Here is a 14,938-nt window from a genome sequence, read left to right as displayed (position 1 = left end):
CCCCTTAGTGGATGTACAGGTGTGTGAACCCCTGATGGTGTGGTGGATGTGTTTGGGTCCCATGATGGTGTCACCTGCATAGATATGTGGCTAGAGCTGGCAAAGGGGTTTGTTGCAGGGATAGGTTCCAGGGTTAGTGTTTCTGTGGAGCTGCATGTGGCTGCCAGTGAGAATTTTCTTAAGGTTGGGCAGCTGTCTGTAGGTGAGGGCTGGCCTGTCACCCAAGGTCTATGAGAGTGAGGGATTGTTTTCCTGGATAGACTGTAGATTGTCAATGATGCGCTGGAGGGGTTTAAGCTGGGGGCTGTAGACGATGACAAGTGGTGTTCTCCTCCTTGTTGGGCCTACTTGGAAGTAACTAACTTCTGGATATCATCTGGCTCTGTCAATCTGTTTCACCACTTCTCTGGGTGTGTAATTACATTTTAACAATGCTTGGTAAAGATCTTGTAGCTGTTTCTCTCTGTCAGTGGGATTGGAGCAGATCCAGTTGTAATTTAGGGCTTGCAGTTTCCCTAGCTACTTATAGACAAGGGATCCCTAACACGCAACCCCTTAGCTCCTACCACAATAATGATGCTTTAACTACACTGTCACAGGGCAGCTGCCATGTCCATAATCATATGCACTGATATCTATATACCTTAAATCTGAGTAGGCTTGTATCTTCTGGACTTTGATGTCTGAATCCAAGACGTTCAGCAGCACCGCTAGCTGTCTCACCAGGGTGTCCTTTTGTTGCTCAGTTAGCTGGCCAGCTCCAACTTGCAAAATCAACTCCACCAGACCATTTTTTTTAGGGTCTGAAAAAACAAACACACACACACTTGCTTTCCCCCCCCCAACACACTGACAAATATTTCATCTGTGGTTGGTGGGCATGATTAGTAACCCAGGTACCTCTACCCTTTTCCTTTATGGGGAAAGGTAATCTAGAAGAGTACTTAGTCTGGTTTGCTTCAAAATGAACTAAGTTTCGATCTCATTCCCATCTGCCCAAGTTAGTTACAATCCAGCATTGTTTCTACAAACAGGAATGAGAATCAATGAACCTTAGAGCTAATGTCAAGGCTCTTCATCAGCTGTCCTGCAGGGCTTGCTCATGCACAGAGGCAGACACAGTTAAGTGCTTGAGTTTTGTGCATAAAAGCCTGACAGTAAGAGCTCACACAAACAACCCTAACGCTACCTTCCCCTAAAAGCCTCCCTCAATGCTGTCTCAACCATCGTTAAGGCCTAAAGTCAGGAAAAGCAATTAAGCATGTGCTTAAATGCAGCACTCATGGATTTATATTACTCATATAGATTCATACTAACTTGGGGCAGAAAAAGTTAAACAAATAGTTGAAGCAAATTTGACTTGATAACGTAGGTTTTCTTCAATAGGGGTTGCCATTCTGTGGGTCTTTATGAACATCGCAAGCTGCACAACAACCCAGTCACACATTGGCTGTGTCTACACCACCTCCCTACTTCGAAGGGAGGATGCTAAGTAGGATGTCAGGATATTATTAATGAAGTGCTGCGGTGCATACGCAGAACCTCATTCAGCTGATTCTCCCCCATCGCAACTTTGAAGTGCTGGCTCATGTGTAGCTGTGGCTCACAGGCCGGTACTTCAAAGTGCCTGGGCGAAATTTTGAGGAGTAAAGGGACTTTGAAGTTGCCCAGGCACTTCAAAGTACCAGCAGGTGAGCCGCGGCTACAGACAAGCCAGCACTTTGAAGTTTAACACTTCGAAGTTGCCGCAGGGAAGAATTAGCTCAATGAAGTGCTGCATATGCAGCGCAGCACTTCATTCATAATCTCCTGACACCTACTTACCATCTTCCCTTCGAAGTAGGGAGGTAATGTAGACACAGCCAGTAAGTGTTATCCAGATTGTACAGAAGAAGAAAACATGGCACAGAGGTTAAGTGACTTGGCCACAAATCACACAGAAAATCCATGGCAGAACCAGGATTAGAATTTACATCTTCCAAATACCCACCCCATGCCTTCACCACAGAATTGTCCATCCCCACATATTTTTACAAAAAGCGTAAAACCAAGAGAAAAAATGTTGTGTATATATAATTCTATTTTATAAACATATATATGGCGTAAAACATTTTTCTCCTGGTTTTCAGTTTTCGGGTGAGTATTTATATACAGGTTGAACCTCTCTAGTCCGGCACCCTTGTGACCTGACTGGTGCCAAACAAGAAAATTTGCTGAACCATGGGAGGTCAACATTGTCTAGCAGTATTATCAACACTTCCACTGCTTACTGGGCTCTTAGAAGACGTTTAGGAGTAAATTACACTCATCCTTCGCTATACGAGCACAACTGATTCCCAACTTTCTGCTTGTAGGCAGAAACTCATAACAGGGACACTACATTCCTATTAAATTACATGTAAAAGTCTCTGATTAGTTACTAGGGCTCCTAACTCGGGAAAGGAGCGGCAGCAGGTGGCGCCGCTTTTGAAAGGTAAGTGAACCTTGGGATGGGGAGAGTTAAAGGCTGGGGGTAGTTTGGGGCCATGAGCAGAAGGGAGGGTTAAAATCTAGTGGGGGAGATTCAGGCTGTTGCGGTTTGGGGCCAGCAGGGGGGTTAGGCTGCGGGGGTGGGGGGAATCAAGCACTGGGGAGGGTCTGGCTGTGGGGCCAGCAGGGGCGTCAGGCTGCCACATTTTGGGGCTGCGGGGGTGGGGGAGAGAGGTCAGGCTGTGGGACCAGCAGAGGGTCTGGCTGCAGCCGGTTGGGGCTCCAGGGGGGTCAGATCAGGGGACTTGGGGCCATGGGGAGGAGGGTAAGGCTCATATGGCAGGGGGAGTTCACTTGCAGAGTGAACTAAGGGAGGCATACATGTCCCTCGTTTAAGCAAGTACTCGTAAATCAAGTATTCATTTAATGAGGAATGACTGTACAGCTAAATAACAGCAAAGAACATTGAAGCTCTGGTTACACTAGTGAGTTTTACTGAGAAAACCTGGGTTTTGTCAACAAAAAACTGGTGGAACTTCAGCACACAAAATGCATCTTGTCGACAGTTTGCTCTCAGCCATGAGGCATAACATGGCTGGTATGAGACCCAGAAAGTATAACTGGGCAGTAAGTGACTAAAAATAAAAGTGATTTGTCTAATTGCATTGTCCAAATGGACTGAAATGTAACACGAACAATAATGAAAAGTAATATATGTGTGTTTCAGTTTTAATAAGCAAAGGTGTCACTTGTAAAATAGTCAAGAGAGCATTTTTTAAAAACAATGGGGCCTTATTCTCCACTAACTGAAAAGGGTGCGAGCATGTATACCTGTGAGAAGTGGATGTACAATAATATCACAGATAAACTTAAAAAGAGAACTCAGATATCACTGTATTTTACACCCACTTTGAATGTGTGCAAACAACAATAGAATGTGGTGGAGAATCAAACCCATGATTTTTAACTTGACAGGAACCTGCCAACAGCAAAGAAAAGCAAAGCGGAGGTACACACAGCTTACAGATGACCTTTTAATGATCATACCAGGCCGCACTTCCACCGTAGCTGTGTCAATAGCTGAATCTCCTTTAGCATCTGTGACTTTCAAGTGAAAAATATAGAGACCTTCCACAAGATTGGTTAGCTGCAGAACTGCCTCATGGCCTGAGTGATGTATCACATCCTGCACAAAAAAATTAAATAAAATAAAATAAAGAGATAGTGGCAGAGGTTATACTCCTTGAGAGGACTGAGGCAAGCAAGTCGTACATCAATCTGACTGCAGAATGTGGATCCACAGATTCCATGGCCAGAATAGACCACTGTGATTGGACAATCTGAGCTGCTGTATAACACAGGCCATGGAGCATCTTCAAAATAATTCCCCGAGCAGATCTATTAGAGAAACTTCCAGTCTTGCATTAACAATTGTCAGCCCAGGAGGAATCCACCACAAAGCTCACCTTCAGCCTTTAAATACAGACAACAGAGAGACCGCCTCAAAATAACCCTTCCTAGAACTGCCAGAGTTTACAATGAACCCATGTACATGAGAGAGTGGTAATGAGGCTACATCTACAATTGCAACTGGAAGTGTCATTTGCAGTTTGCCAGTTTGTCTAGTTAGCTCTCTAAAAATAGCGAGGATGCAGCAAACTAGATTAGCGACAGCACCATAAACCGCAAATTACACCCCCAGTTGCAGCACAGACGTAGTCACAGTGGTGCGTACGTGCCCATACAGTGTGGATGTCTTCCATGAAGCTCGTAAGAGAAGGAGAGCTTGTGTTCAAGGCAGACATGCTTAGCTGCACTTTTGTTTGAAAATAAGACCCACTCTTCGTTTTTATTTCTCAATTTTATCCCAATATTCTTTATTCTGCCTCCATGGGCTCTGAACAATTTCCCCCCTTTCTGGGTGTTTATACCTTTAGATCTATGCAGACTGTTATCTTCTCTCTTATGTGTTATTACACTAAACCATTCTTTTAATGTTCTCCAGTGAATAACTCCCTTCTGATTCATAACGATTTTGCTCCTTCTTCCCCATCCCCCAGTTCCTGCCAATCTGTCGTCCTTCTGATACTCAAGAGCGCTGATCCAGACTCAGCATTCTGGGGGTAGTTCTGCCGGTGTCTGACTGAGCTAGCTTATCAGCTCTTTGGTCTATGACAAACTCACTGTGGTTTGTCATCATCCCTCACTGAAAATTTCTCAGGCTTTAATCAACATCTTTGCTTTACAACAATCTTCCTCCTTCTTGAATATCTGGGTTCCACATTATTTCCCCCTGGCTCATTAGTTTGTATTTTTCCCAGCCTAATCTCACTTTACTATCACATGGCCATGTTGTTCAGCTCTCGTTCTAGTACTGTGGCTGCCCTGTCCTCACTGCTCTAGCCCTCCAAAGAGACTATAACCTGCAACAATAATTAAAGTGCCTTGTATCAGTTCATTAATACAGTTGTAAAATAAAAGCAGATGTAACAACAATCCCTACTATAGCCACTAACTGAACACATTTGCCAGCATGGTACACTGAAGTCAGAGGGCTTGCAGGCATGTCAGAGAGGACACATTTTGCTCCCAATTAAATACTTTCAAAATACTTACGCCAGCTGCTGGGCTTTGGCCATCTCGAATCCACAGATATGATACAATTCCTTGGTCATCAGAAGACCATGAGCCATCCAAGTTAATAGAGTTATTGGGAAGCACAAGGACGTGTTTGCCTCCAGCACGCGCCTGGGGAGGACTATTGTTTTCTAACCACAAAGACAATAAAGTGGGAATGATTTCTCTCAAAAGGTGCAAGAGCTAAATGATACACGACAGCAGAGAAACACACAATGCCTGCTCATAGTACAATCCCCTGAGCTTCAGACAGTCAAGGACAACAAACATAAAAGCGTCAGCAAGGGAGGAGGTGAAATTCAGCTCCAGTGAGAAAAGGCATACGATTCTACAGAAGTTAAGGAAGCAGGAGTGGCAGTGTTGTGTTTGACCACACAGTGCAATCTGGAGAAACACTGCTACATTACTGAAAGGATTACTGCAGAAGGATACTCACACTTTGGAAAGCAACCCTGTAAACATGGCATTGTGGGGTCCTACACTGATTCTCTCTCAATAACTTCCAGATTAGATTCTCTCAATTTACAAATACGATTTTTGTTTCGTAAGTGCTCGTCCCACCGATTCAACTCAGGGTCTTAGAGTCAAGCTGGGTTCGTCTCTTCTTGACCAGCAACACATGGACAGCCTCCACAGCTCAAGTGAGGCCTTGGGGACATGCTGTCTTCAAATTATGTCCTTGGCAATACCTGTGCAGCTTCTTTGCCATCAGTGGGTTTGCACAGGTGTCCCCGATTGGCTCTGTATTTGAAATTTGGTAAACAGTTCTGCTGATAAGTTACTTGAAGCGATATGGGCCAGCTCTTTCCACCAGCTCTGCTGGCACTGCAGTGCTAGCTGGAGTGAAAAAAAAAGCCCTAAAACACATTTTTGCCACTAAAGCCAGCTGCTACGGTTCTGAATACACAGAGCAGCTCTGTTGAGTAAGAAGATGCCATATTTACATGGTGGGATGGTGTGTAAGTCTACAAAGAAATAACATGACAGAATACACACAAGCAGATTGTGCACCAAGGGTGTCAGCTGATTTGCATGCAGTAAAACAGAGTGCATCTATAACACAGTGAAGCAAGTCCATGTAGGTCATCGGCCCCAAGATATTCAGACCAAGAGGGAACAAGAAGTGCTTTGACCCCCCTGCCCCCCGTTCCATCTCCCTATTAAAGAACACCACAAACTGCAGAGTGAAGCCTACATTGCATTTCTCTCCAGAGGTGTACTTGGGCCACTCCTGCAGCACACTGGAAAAAGGACAGGAGGGTTTCTACAGGGAGGCATGTGGGGCAAATCACTGTTTCTCCATCTCTGTACTATAAACAAATAAATATGTACTTACTGTGAGAGTTCAACTGGCACTTGAGCCTTTGTTTTTTTAGTATTATTTTAATTGCACAGGTAGCTGCTGCTAACTTTCTGAGAATGCAATATTACTCTATTCACAAAGAGTACATACTGAGGTTAACATCATTCCTGCAGACATTTTTAAACAATTAATCAATATATTATTTGTATATGCGAGTAACTTAAAGAAAGCCCTAGAAATAATTATATTACAGTCACATAAGAAACAATGGATCTTGATTAGATACTGGTTTTACTTTGGCGGGTTTCTCTGAGTTCACGTGGAACCAAATTGGTCATCGAGCACGCTGCGAATTTTCTCTCATTTTCTAAATGGTCACTATAACCGGGAAGTCCCACTCCTTTGTCCATGAAGAGGCAATTTGGCTCACCTTCCTTAACAGTAACAGAGAGCGTAGCTGTGTTGCTCAAGCCCTGGCTGTCTTTCACTGTCAGGCGGAAGTAATAGGTACCAACTTGTAGACCACTCACAGTTGCCACTGCTTTGTTAGTGTTTTCCATTTGCACAGTGGTGGGCCCACTGCAACAAAAACACCACATGCAAATAATCACAACAGGACAAATTCTCCCCTAGGTGTTATTCCATCATTCATTCTGTTCGCATTTATAAAGCAGTGGCTACACACCAACAGCACTAGAATTACACCAGACATAAATCTGGCAGCCAGAATTTGAATTTTTATATATGCTTTACAGATGAACGAGGCAAACTGAGGTGCCCACATTCACACATCAACTCACGAGCAGGAAAAGCATCCAGGAATGATTCCCACTCTCTTGCTCTAATATGTCAACAAACAATTATGGACACATTTGCCATAATCACAGGAGTGCCACGCAGTCACTATAATAATAATAATAATAATAACAATAATAATATCCTGAATGCCAGTATGCCCACTGCCCAACATGTGGAAAGTATGACAGCTGCTACATTAACAAAAAAAAAAACCATCAAGTCACTTTATACATACAAACCCAATTACAAAATTTTGTAAAATACTGTAAATCACTGTCCAAAGATGTAAAAGTTAAAATACAATCCATACATAGCAACAATCCAGCCCTAGGTTGATGAAAACCCAGATTCAAACATACTAGGAATTTAAGCTACCATTTAGTTTTTCACTGTATTCACTGAGAAGACTAATCTAGGAACATACAAAATGACTATACATTACTGATGTGCAACTCTCTTATTCACTTTCTAAAGGAGGACTTTTGAGTTTCTGCCATTTTTTAAACAAACCTTCTAAGTACTAATCTGCCATGACTCATTACAAGATGCAGGTAGACATCTCACAGGCTTTCAAGCTGAATCCAACATTCCTGCAGGTCACGAGCAGACATGCTGCTAATCACACTTAGCAGAAAGGCACATACATGCAACAGCCTAACATGGCATCCAGGACATCCAACACTGTTTGGTTTGATATTTTCATTGTGGGCAGAGACACAGAGGGACCAGCACCAGGATGTGATCCTTCCTTCTGTCCCATCCTCTTCCTGTCTGGGTACAAACAGTGCTACTTTTCCTGTGAGTCAACTTACTCAAACGTGTGTGTGTAAGAGCAAAATAAATGGGCTAAATGTGTTTCCAGCCAACATTGCAAGGCATCAGTTTACTCTGTTTAAACCCTTCATGTATTCTCACCCCTCTCAAGTTGCTATCCCATCCTCCATCAAGCAAAGCAGCATGACTCCCAAAGCTATTCTCAGTCTTGCATCTCCTTGACAATAGTGTTGGATACTCTTTCAGCCAAGCAGCCAAGCACTAACCTCATTTTGACTAGATACCTGATATTTTCCCAGTGATAGAATACAATGCCTTGGTCATCATGGCTTTTGCTTCCGTCCAGTATAGTGCTTTCTACCGGAAATGTTAATTCCTTATCTGGACCAGCCACCGCTACTGGGGGACTGTTATTTTCTGTAAAAATAATTTTTAAAAATACAACGTATTTCCTAATCAGTCACTTGTGGGAATTATCAATGACGGGGGCCATTTTTAATGCGTACACATTTGTTCAAGAACTGTGAAGGCAAGATCTGCTTTATACACGACTAAGATCTTCGAGGGTGTTAGTAAGTAGTTCTGCAGAAACCTTAGAGTGGAACATGTTCTGCCTGGCACATAAGGGAGTGTACAGAATGAGGCGGGATATCACTTTTCACGGCACAATCACAATGAAAGAGCGTTTGCATCTTCTCTTACGAACCTTTAAAATGCTTTGCGCCATCAGTCTTGGGGTATTTTTTTTTCTCTACGCCACTCAAACATACCCCTACTCAGCATGTGGAGTCAGATTCACCCAGACCTGTGGAAGTCCGCTGACTCCCACCAACATGAATGTGGTCCTTGATTATACAGAAGTAATCTTGAGCCAGATCTTTATCAACAAAACTCTACTGCCTTCAATGGAGTTCTGCCAATTTATGACACCTGAGGATATGTTCAAGCAATGTGCTTCCGATTATTCTTCTTATAATCCCTGCTGTGACAGCAATGGGTCACACTCATGAGCTCTTTTCCCAGAATATCGGGTCATCCTTGGTCCACATTGCATGAGTAAAATTCTCCTAGTGCCACACTGTCCTCAATTTTAAATGGACAGACCTGGGCTGCACCTGGGATTTATGTTCCTGATCACTGCAGTAAACATCTGTAGTAGAGCCTTCTTGCAATGTGGTCACCTGCAGCATATAATGCTGTACTCTTAGGTTACGTCTAGCTGTCAGTTAAAACCTGCAGCTGGCCTGTGCCAGCTGACTAGCACTTATTAGACTCAGTCTATGGGGCTCTTTAATTCTGGCCTCCCACCTCAGTGGGTCCTAAAGTGTGGCAAATGTGCTACCCAAATTAAACCTTCGGGAAAATTTGAGGAGACCGAGGCCATTTGGAGGTGTCCATCAGTCAGGTTCAAAACCAGAAGATCATTTGAAAGAAAAGTTTTGAAAACTGACCGTGCAAATTTCCAGCCTCACTTATAAAGCAGGCATACTGCGAATTAAAACTACAAAAGGAATCCTGAAGGTGAAAACACAGAGCAATGCGACAATTGAGTGAAGCCCTGATTTACATGCTGAATGACCTCGCTGAGCAGGCTGGCAGTGCAGGAACTTCAGCACAGAATTGCATTTCAGCTTTCGAAGATTCAGTTAAAATGTGGCTCTGTGATGAATGCCTTACGTGACTTGCTTAGTGGGAGCTTTCAGCACAGACATACATACTTTAGTCAATTTTATTTTTAGCTATGCTGTCCACTTGTAAAAGAAAAAGCAAGAGAGTCTTTGAGGCAGTGATCATTGGATATGCTGTGTGCCCACTGAGACAGTCAACGCAGAAAAGACTCAGGTAAACTGAGCCTTCAAGAACAGCTATAATTATAAGTCTCAGAGGGGTAGCCATTTTAGTCTCTATCTGAAACAAAGCCAAAACAAAACAATGAGGAGTCCTGTGGCACCTTAAAAACTAACAGATTTATCTGAGCATAAGCTTCTGTGGGTGAAAACCCCTTCATCTCTGTGTATCTGATGAAATGGTTGTTACCTTTGAAAGCATATGCCCAAATAAATAGTTAGTTTTTGAGGTGCTGCAGGACTCGTCATTGTTTTTTAATTATGATGCTTATGTATCATCTACAAAGTTAAACCTGTTTGCAGTCTACCTACCAGGCTGTACAATCACTGTGACCTCAGCTGTGGACCGCTGTCTAGATGAGTCTGTAACAGTCAGCTGAAACGTGTAATCTCCTTCCTGCATTGCAGATAATTGGAGGTATGGAGTCCGCACTCCCTAGTCATTAGGTAAAACAGAGGATTAAAGGAGATGAAGAAAGAAAAATTAAAAAAGGTACAAAATGGTCCAAGCAACACAACATAGTATAGTACCAACTTAAAGTTTTAGTTCATAACCGGAATAAACATTTTATCCAACCAAATATGCCTCAAGGAAAGAATCAATTTAAAAGCAAATTTCACACACAGGTTGAACCTCTTCAAGCCAGTATCATCGGGACCCTGACCAGTGCCGAACGAGAGGATTTCCCAGACCACAGGAGGTCAATATTGTCTAGCAGAATTACCAACATTCCACTGCTTACTAGCCTCCTAGAAGACATTTAGGGGTAAATTAGAGCTAAACAACAGCACAGAACACTGAGAGCCAGGACTAGTGGCTGTTAACAAACTTTATGGGATCACAGGAAACTTGGCCACATCCATGACAAATTATTGTCTAGCTGACTAAAATCACACACATTATGGATGTTGCCAGAGGAGAGAGTGCCAGGCTAGGGAGGTTCAACCTGTACACTACCCAGACTGTTATGCAAAAAGACAGTACTGTTTCATATCCAGCCAAATTTAAATTTATTTTGCAATAATTGCTGTTTTTTTAAAAGCATGGAAATGAACAAAATAATTTCCAGTGGAGCATTTGACATTTACTTTCGTAACTAGCAAGTTAAATTATGATCATCATTATTACGACCTGTTTCATTTCCTTGATTACGTGTTTTTATTTAAGCATAGCAAAGCTGATCAAATGTAATATTTATGAAAAGAACAGCTTCTCTCAGTTAATATGAAAACATAGCTTTAAAATGCAAAAACAGGTCTGACTGTATTCATATTGGGAAGATAATATGGGGAAAGCTATTTTATATCAATAAGACTTTTTATAACATTATACTGTACATTGTCTTTTAGTGAAAATATCAATGAAGAAAATATTTAGAATACAGAAGAATCAAATCCTGGGACCAATGAAGTTAATATCATTAACATTATAGTTAGTTTTGCCACTGACTTCAGTGGGATCAGGACGTGGTCCCAGAGGTAAATTTCCCAGAAGGTGCTCTCTCATAATGCCTATCACACAATTAATAGCATAATAATCTGAAATTTAAATACATTGGACCCATTATAGCCCACCGATCAACCATATTAATAAGTGATCATTTGCAGTATCATAAAAATGCACACCACAGCAAATTATGATGCAATGTAGTGTAAGGAGTATAACCAATATGGTTTCTCTATAGCCATATTGAGAGGCGTAGAGCTCTGCTGCAGCCAGAATGAAGCAGCTGCCATTAACTGTGAAGATACAGGTCAGATACTCACATTCCATCTACACTTCAGTACAATAGTGTCACATCAGGCTGTTTATTAAAAAATAAATAAATAAATAAAAAACCAACGGCAGTCCAGTAGCACTTTTTTGTTTTGATAGTATATAGACTAGCACAGCTATCTCTCTGTTGCTATCAGGCTGTTTAGAAGACCACATTTTAATGCCACCCACTGTTACCAGATAAAAAAACATATCAAGAAGGGTAAAGAAAACTTAGTTAACAGCATTTCATCTGGCAAGCAACAACTTATCAATAACTGAGGTTGTGCAATCACCATTCTATAAAGATTGTCCTCACTTTTCTACTGTTTTCTGTATAATCTCTGTCTGGTTTGTAATTGCTCCCATCTGCTGTACGTTATGATTAGTTACTAAAATTATACTAAAATAATTGGTCAAGATAAAGCTAAAGAGGACTAACGTTTTACTACTTAAACTGGGGACCAAGAAAGAAAAAGGAAGGGAAGGAAAGAACGTCAAGCAGGAAAGATGGAAGAAGGAACACCTTAAGGAGGACTCAACCCCCAAGATCCTGAGGTGCAGCAACCAGCATCCAGAGAGTGACTATGTCTGTCCCAGCAGTGGAAGTCTGCCTGCCTGCCTTATCAGGATTGGTGAGCATGATACTGTGTGCTTAGCATGTATTCTGCTTTCCTGGTAATTGTAAATAAATAGAGAATAAGAATATTACTTCATAAGGCTTTTTCAGTGGCACAGATCCTGCATACCTGCAGGGAATTACACCCTGAGCCCTAGGAATGTGAGTAAGGATGGGAGTTTAAAAATGGACAGGATCACGCCTGGAACCCTACGGATTGGGTAAAGGTGTGTGTGTCCCTGAAGTGTGGAAGGGATGATGAAATTTGTGCGGGTAACAATGCCACCTATGTCTTTGAATGAAGATGTCATTTTATTAATTAACCATCAACTCTCATTTCTGTGTTAAAAATCAGCTACATGCAAATAAAACACTCCACAGCCGTGTCTACACGTACATGCTACTTCGAAGTAGCGGCACTAACTTCGAAATGGCGCCCGTCACGGCTACACGTGTTGGGCGCTATTTCGATGTTAACATCGACGTTAGGCGGCGAGACGTCGAAGCCGCTAACCCCATGAGGGGATGGGAATAGCGCCCTACTTCGACGTTCAACGTCGAAGTAGGGACCGTGTAGTCGTTGCGCGTCCCGCAACATCGAAATTGTGGGGTCCTCCATGGCGGCCATCAGCTGGGGGGTTGAGAGACGCTGTCTCTCCAGCCCGTGCGGGGCTCTATGGTCACCGTGTGCAGCAGCCCTTAGCCCAGGGCTTCTGGCTGCTGCTGCTGCAGTGGAGGATTCATGCTGCATGCACAGGGTCTGCAACTCGTTGTCGGCTCTGTGTATCTTGCGCTGTTTAGTGCAAGTGTGTCTGGGAGGGGCCCTTTAAGGGAGCGGCTGGCTGTTGAGTCCGCCCTGTGACCCTGTCTGCAGCTCTGCCTGGCACCCTTATTTCGATGTGTGCTACTTCGGCGTGTAGACGTTCCCTCGCTGCGCCTATTTCGATGTGGTGCTGCGCAATGTCGATGTTCAACATCGACGTTGCCAGCCCTGGAGGACGTGTAGACGTTATTCATCGAAATAGCCTATTTCGATGTCTCCACATCAAAATAGGCTACTTCGAAGTAGGCTTCACGTGTAGACGTAGCCCACATGTCCTCAGCTTTGTAGTCACAAAGTCCATTTCCAATTCTTAAGCAGAAATTGTAATATTCCCTCTCATTTCAACATTGGATAACTGATAAGCCCATAAGACATTTTGAGCCATTGTCCCATTCAAACAGCAGAATTGCTTTGGGCTGTAACAACACCCAGAGCTATAGTTATAGGTGGTACAAACACCTTAAGTCTCAGACTTAGCACTTATATAAGCGCTTTCTGAACTGCTGTATCAATATAACCAATACGGCTAAAATCAGCACAATCTTCTATTCTGAACATTTCTAGCAGTGCAAAGCTGCCATGAAAGGCAAACTGAACGGGAATAACTCAGCCCATATTAAGGGGCTGTACCAATTTAATTGCAATCAGGTTCTAAACCAAATGTAATTATAATGGTACAAAAACATCCATATTTCCCACAAGCCCATATACCCTACAAAAGTGGCTTCTGTGGTTCAGCTGACCAGGAAATTTTGTCAGTTCACTGCAGAGTTGTGCTCTGTAGCCTTTCAGAGTGTAAGAAGTCCAGGATAAATTTCATTACAGAGAGAGTTCTTGTGGAGAACAGCCATAAAACAGTCAAAAATTGACAGAAGATAAACTGTCTTAACGTGAATCGGACAGGACAATCTTCCTGAGTGCAGAAGATATTGTTATGAGGGATGCTGAAGGACTAAAAACTGAAGAACCTAAGAGCTGCCTTCCACTCACGACAAATGTATTAAGCAGGCAAACCGCTTTCTGCAGTAAGATAGCCTGAAACAAGAGGAGCCACCACCCAAAAGATAGGCCACATGAAATGCTGGTCAGAAAGTGTGGCATGTAGATGGGGATTTCACTGGGGATTCAATGCAAAACAGGGGACTGAGAATTGTGAGGTGAAGATCTCTCTGTGGGAGAAGCAGCCAGCTAGGGAAGCACTGGTAATATCAGAAACCAAGGTCGGGATGGTCAAGCCTAGTGATAAAAGCTGTGGCAGTCAGACCTAGGGATCAGAGCCAGGGGGTTCAGAACTGGAATCAGAAGTCCTGATCAGGGTCAGAGCGAGCCCAGAATGAGAGCCAGGCCAGAGCAGGACTAGGAACAAGGTTGGGACAAGCTAAGGCAGGTGGGAGAGGGTTCTAAGCCCTGGAGTAGCACTGAGCAGACTGAGCTACTGTTCCTCCTGAGACATGTATACACCGGCCTTGAGAGTCACCAGACCAGTTCCTGGCATGTGGACTGGCTGGAGCCTAACAACAGAATGTCTCATCAGTGCATGTGGCTCAATCAGAACTCTAGTTCAGGGATGACTCAGCACCTTCTAATGTGGCCCTGAAAGAAAGTTAAGTGAGAGCTTTTTTAGGCAAATATCTGGTTGGAAAGAAGTTTGGAAACGTGAGCAAAGAAACGGCCCTCTGACATGTTCTTATTGTGCTCATAGAAACATGACTTTGGGCACGTTCTTTGTACATAAAACAGGATTGTGTCAAAGAAACACTCCACTGTCAATTTCTCCTCCTAATGGAAACAGCTTGAATGACTCTGAAAGCTTGAGTCAGAAGGGATAATGCTGCAACAGCTGGATCCAAGGAGAGAAAGTGGGAGCCGGTATTCTTGTTAAACCAAAGGGAACCAATAATGGAGCTGCTCA

At 43.0% G+C, this 14,938-nt stretch overlaps 1 protein-coding gene across 4 annotated transcripts in view; it reads right to left on the bottom strand.

The window, feature by feature from the left end:
• Positions 1 to 14,938, bottom strand: part of KIAA0319 (KIAA0319 ortholog) — a 54,065-nt gene that overhangs the window by 20,002 nt on the left and 19,125 nt on the right. For all 4 annotated transcript variants that reach the window (XM_074985885.1, XM_074985882.1, XM_074985884.1 and 1 more), the window contains 6 exons: positions 10,141 to 10,264; positions 8,266 to 8,398; positions 6,840 to 6,988; positions 5,086 to 5,237; positions 3,517 to 3,655; positions 644 to 803 (listed from right to left, as the gene is read on the bottom strand). In XM_074985885.1, coding sequence (XP_074841986.1) covers positions 644 to 803; positions 3,517 to 3,655; positions 5,086 to 5,237; positions 6,840 to 6,988; positions 8,266 to 8,398; positions 10,141 to 10,264 — 857 coding nt within the window. The remainder of the gene's footprint in view (positions 1 to 643; positions 804 to 3,516; positions 3,656 to 5,085; positions 5,238 to 6,839; positions 6,989 to 8,265; positions 8,399 to 10,140; positions 10,265 to 14,938) is intronic.

The sequence above is a fragment of the Carettochelys insculpta genome, chromosome 2 (assembly GCF_033958435.1).
Source record: "Carettochelys insculpta isolate YL-2023 chromosome 2, ASM3395843v1, whole genome shotgun sequence".
NCBI classification, from domain to species: Eukaryota; Metazoa; Chordata; order Testudines; family Carettochelyidae; genus Carettochelys; species Carettochelys insculpta.
This window is presented reverse-complemented; position numbering and strand designations above follow the sequence as displayed.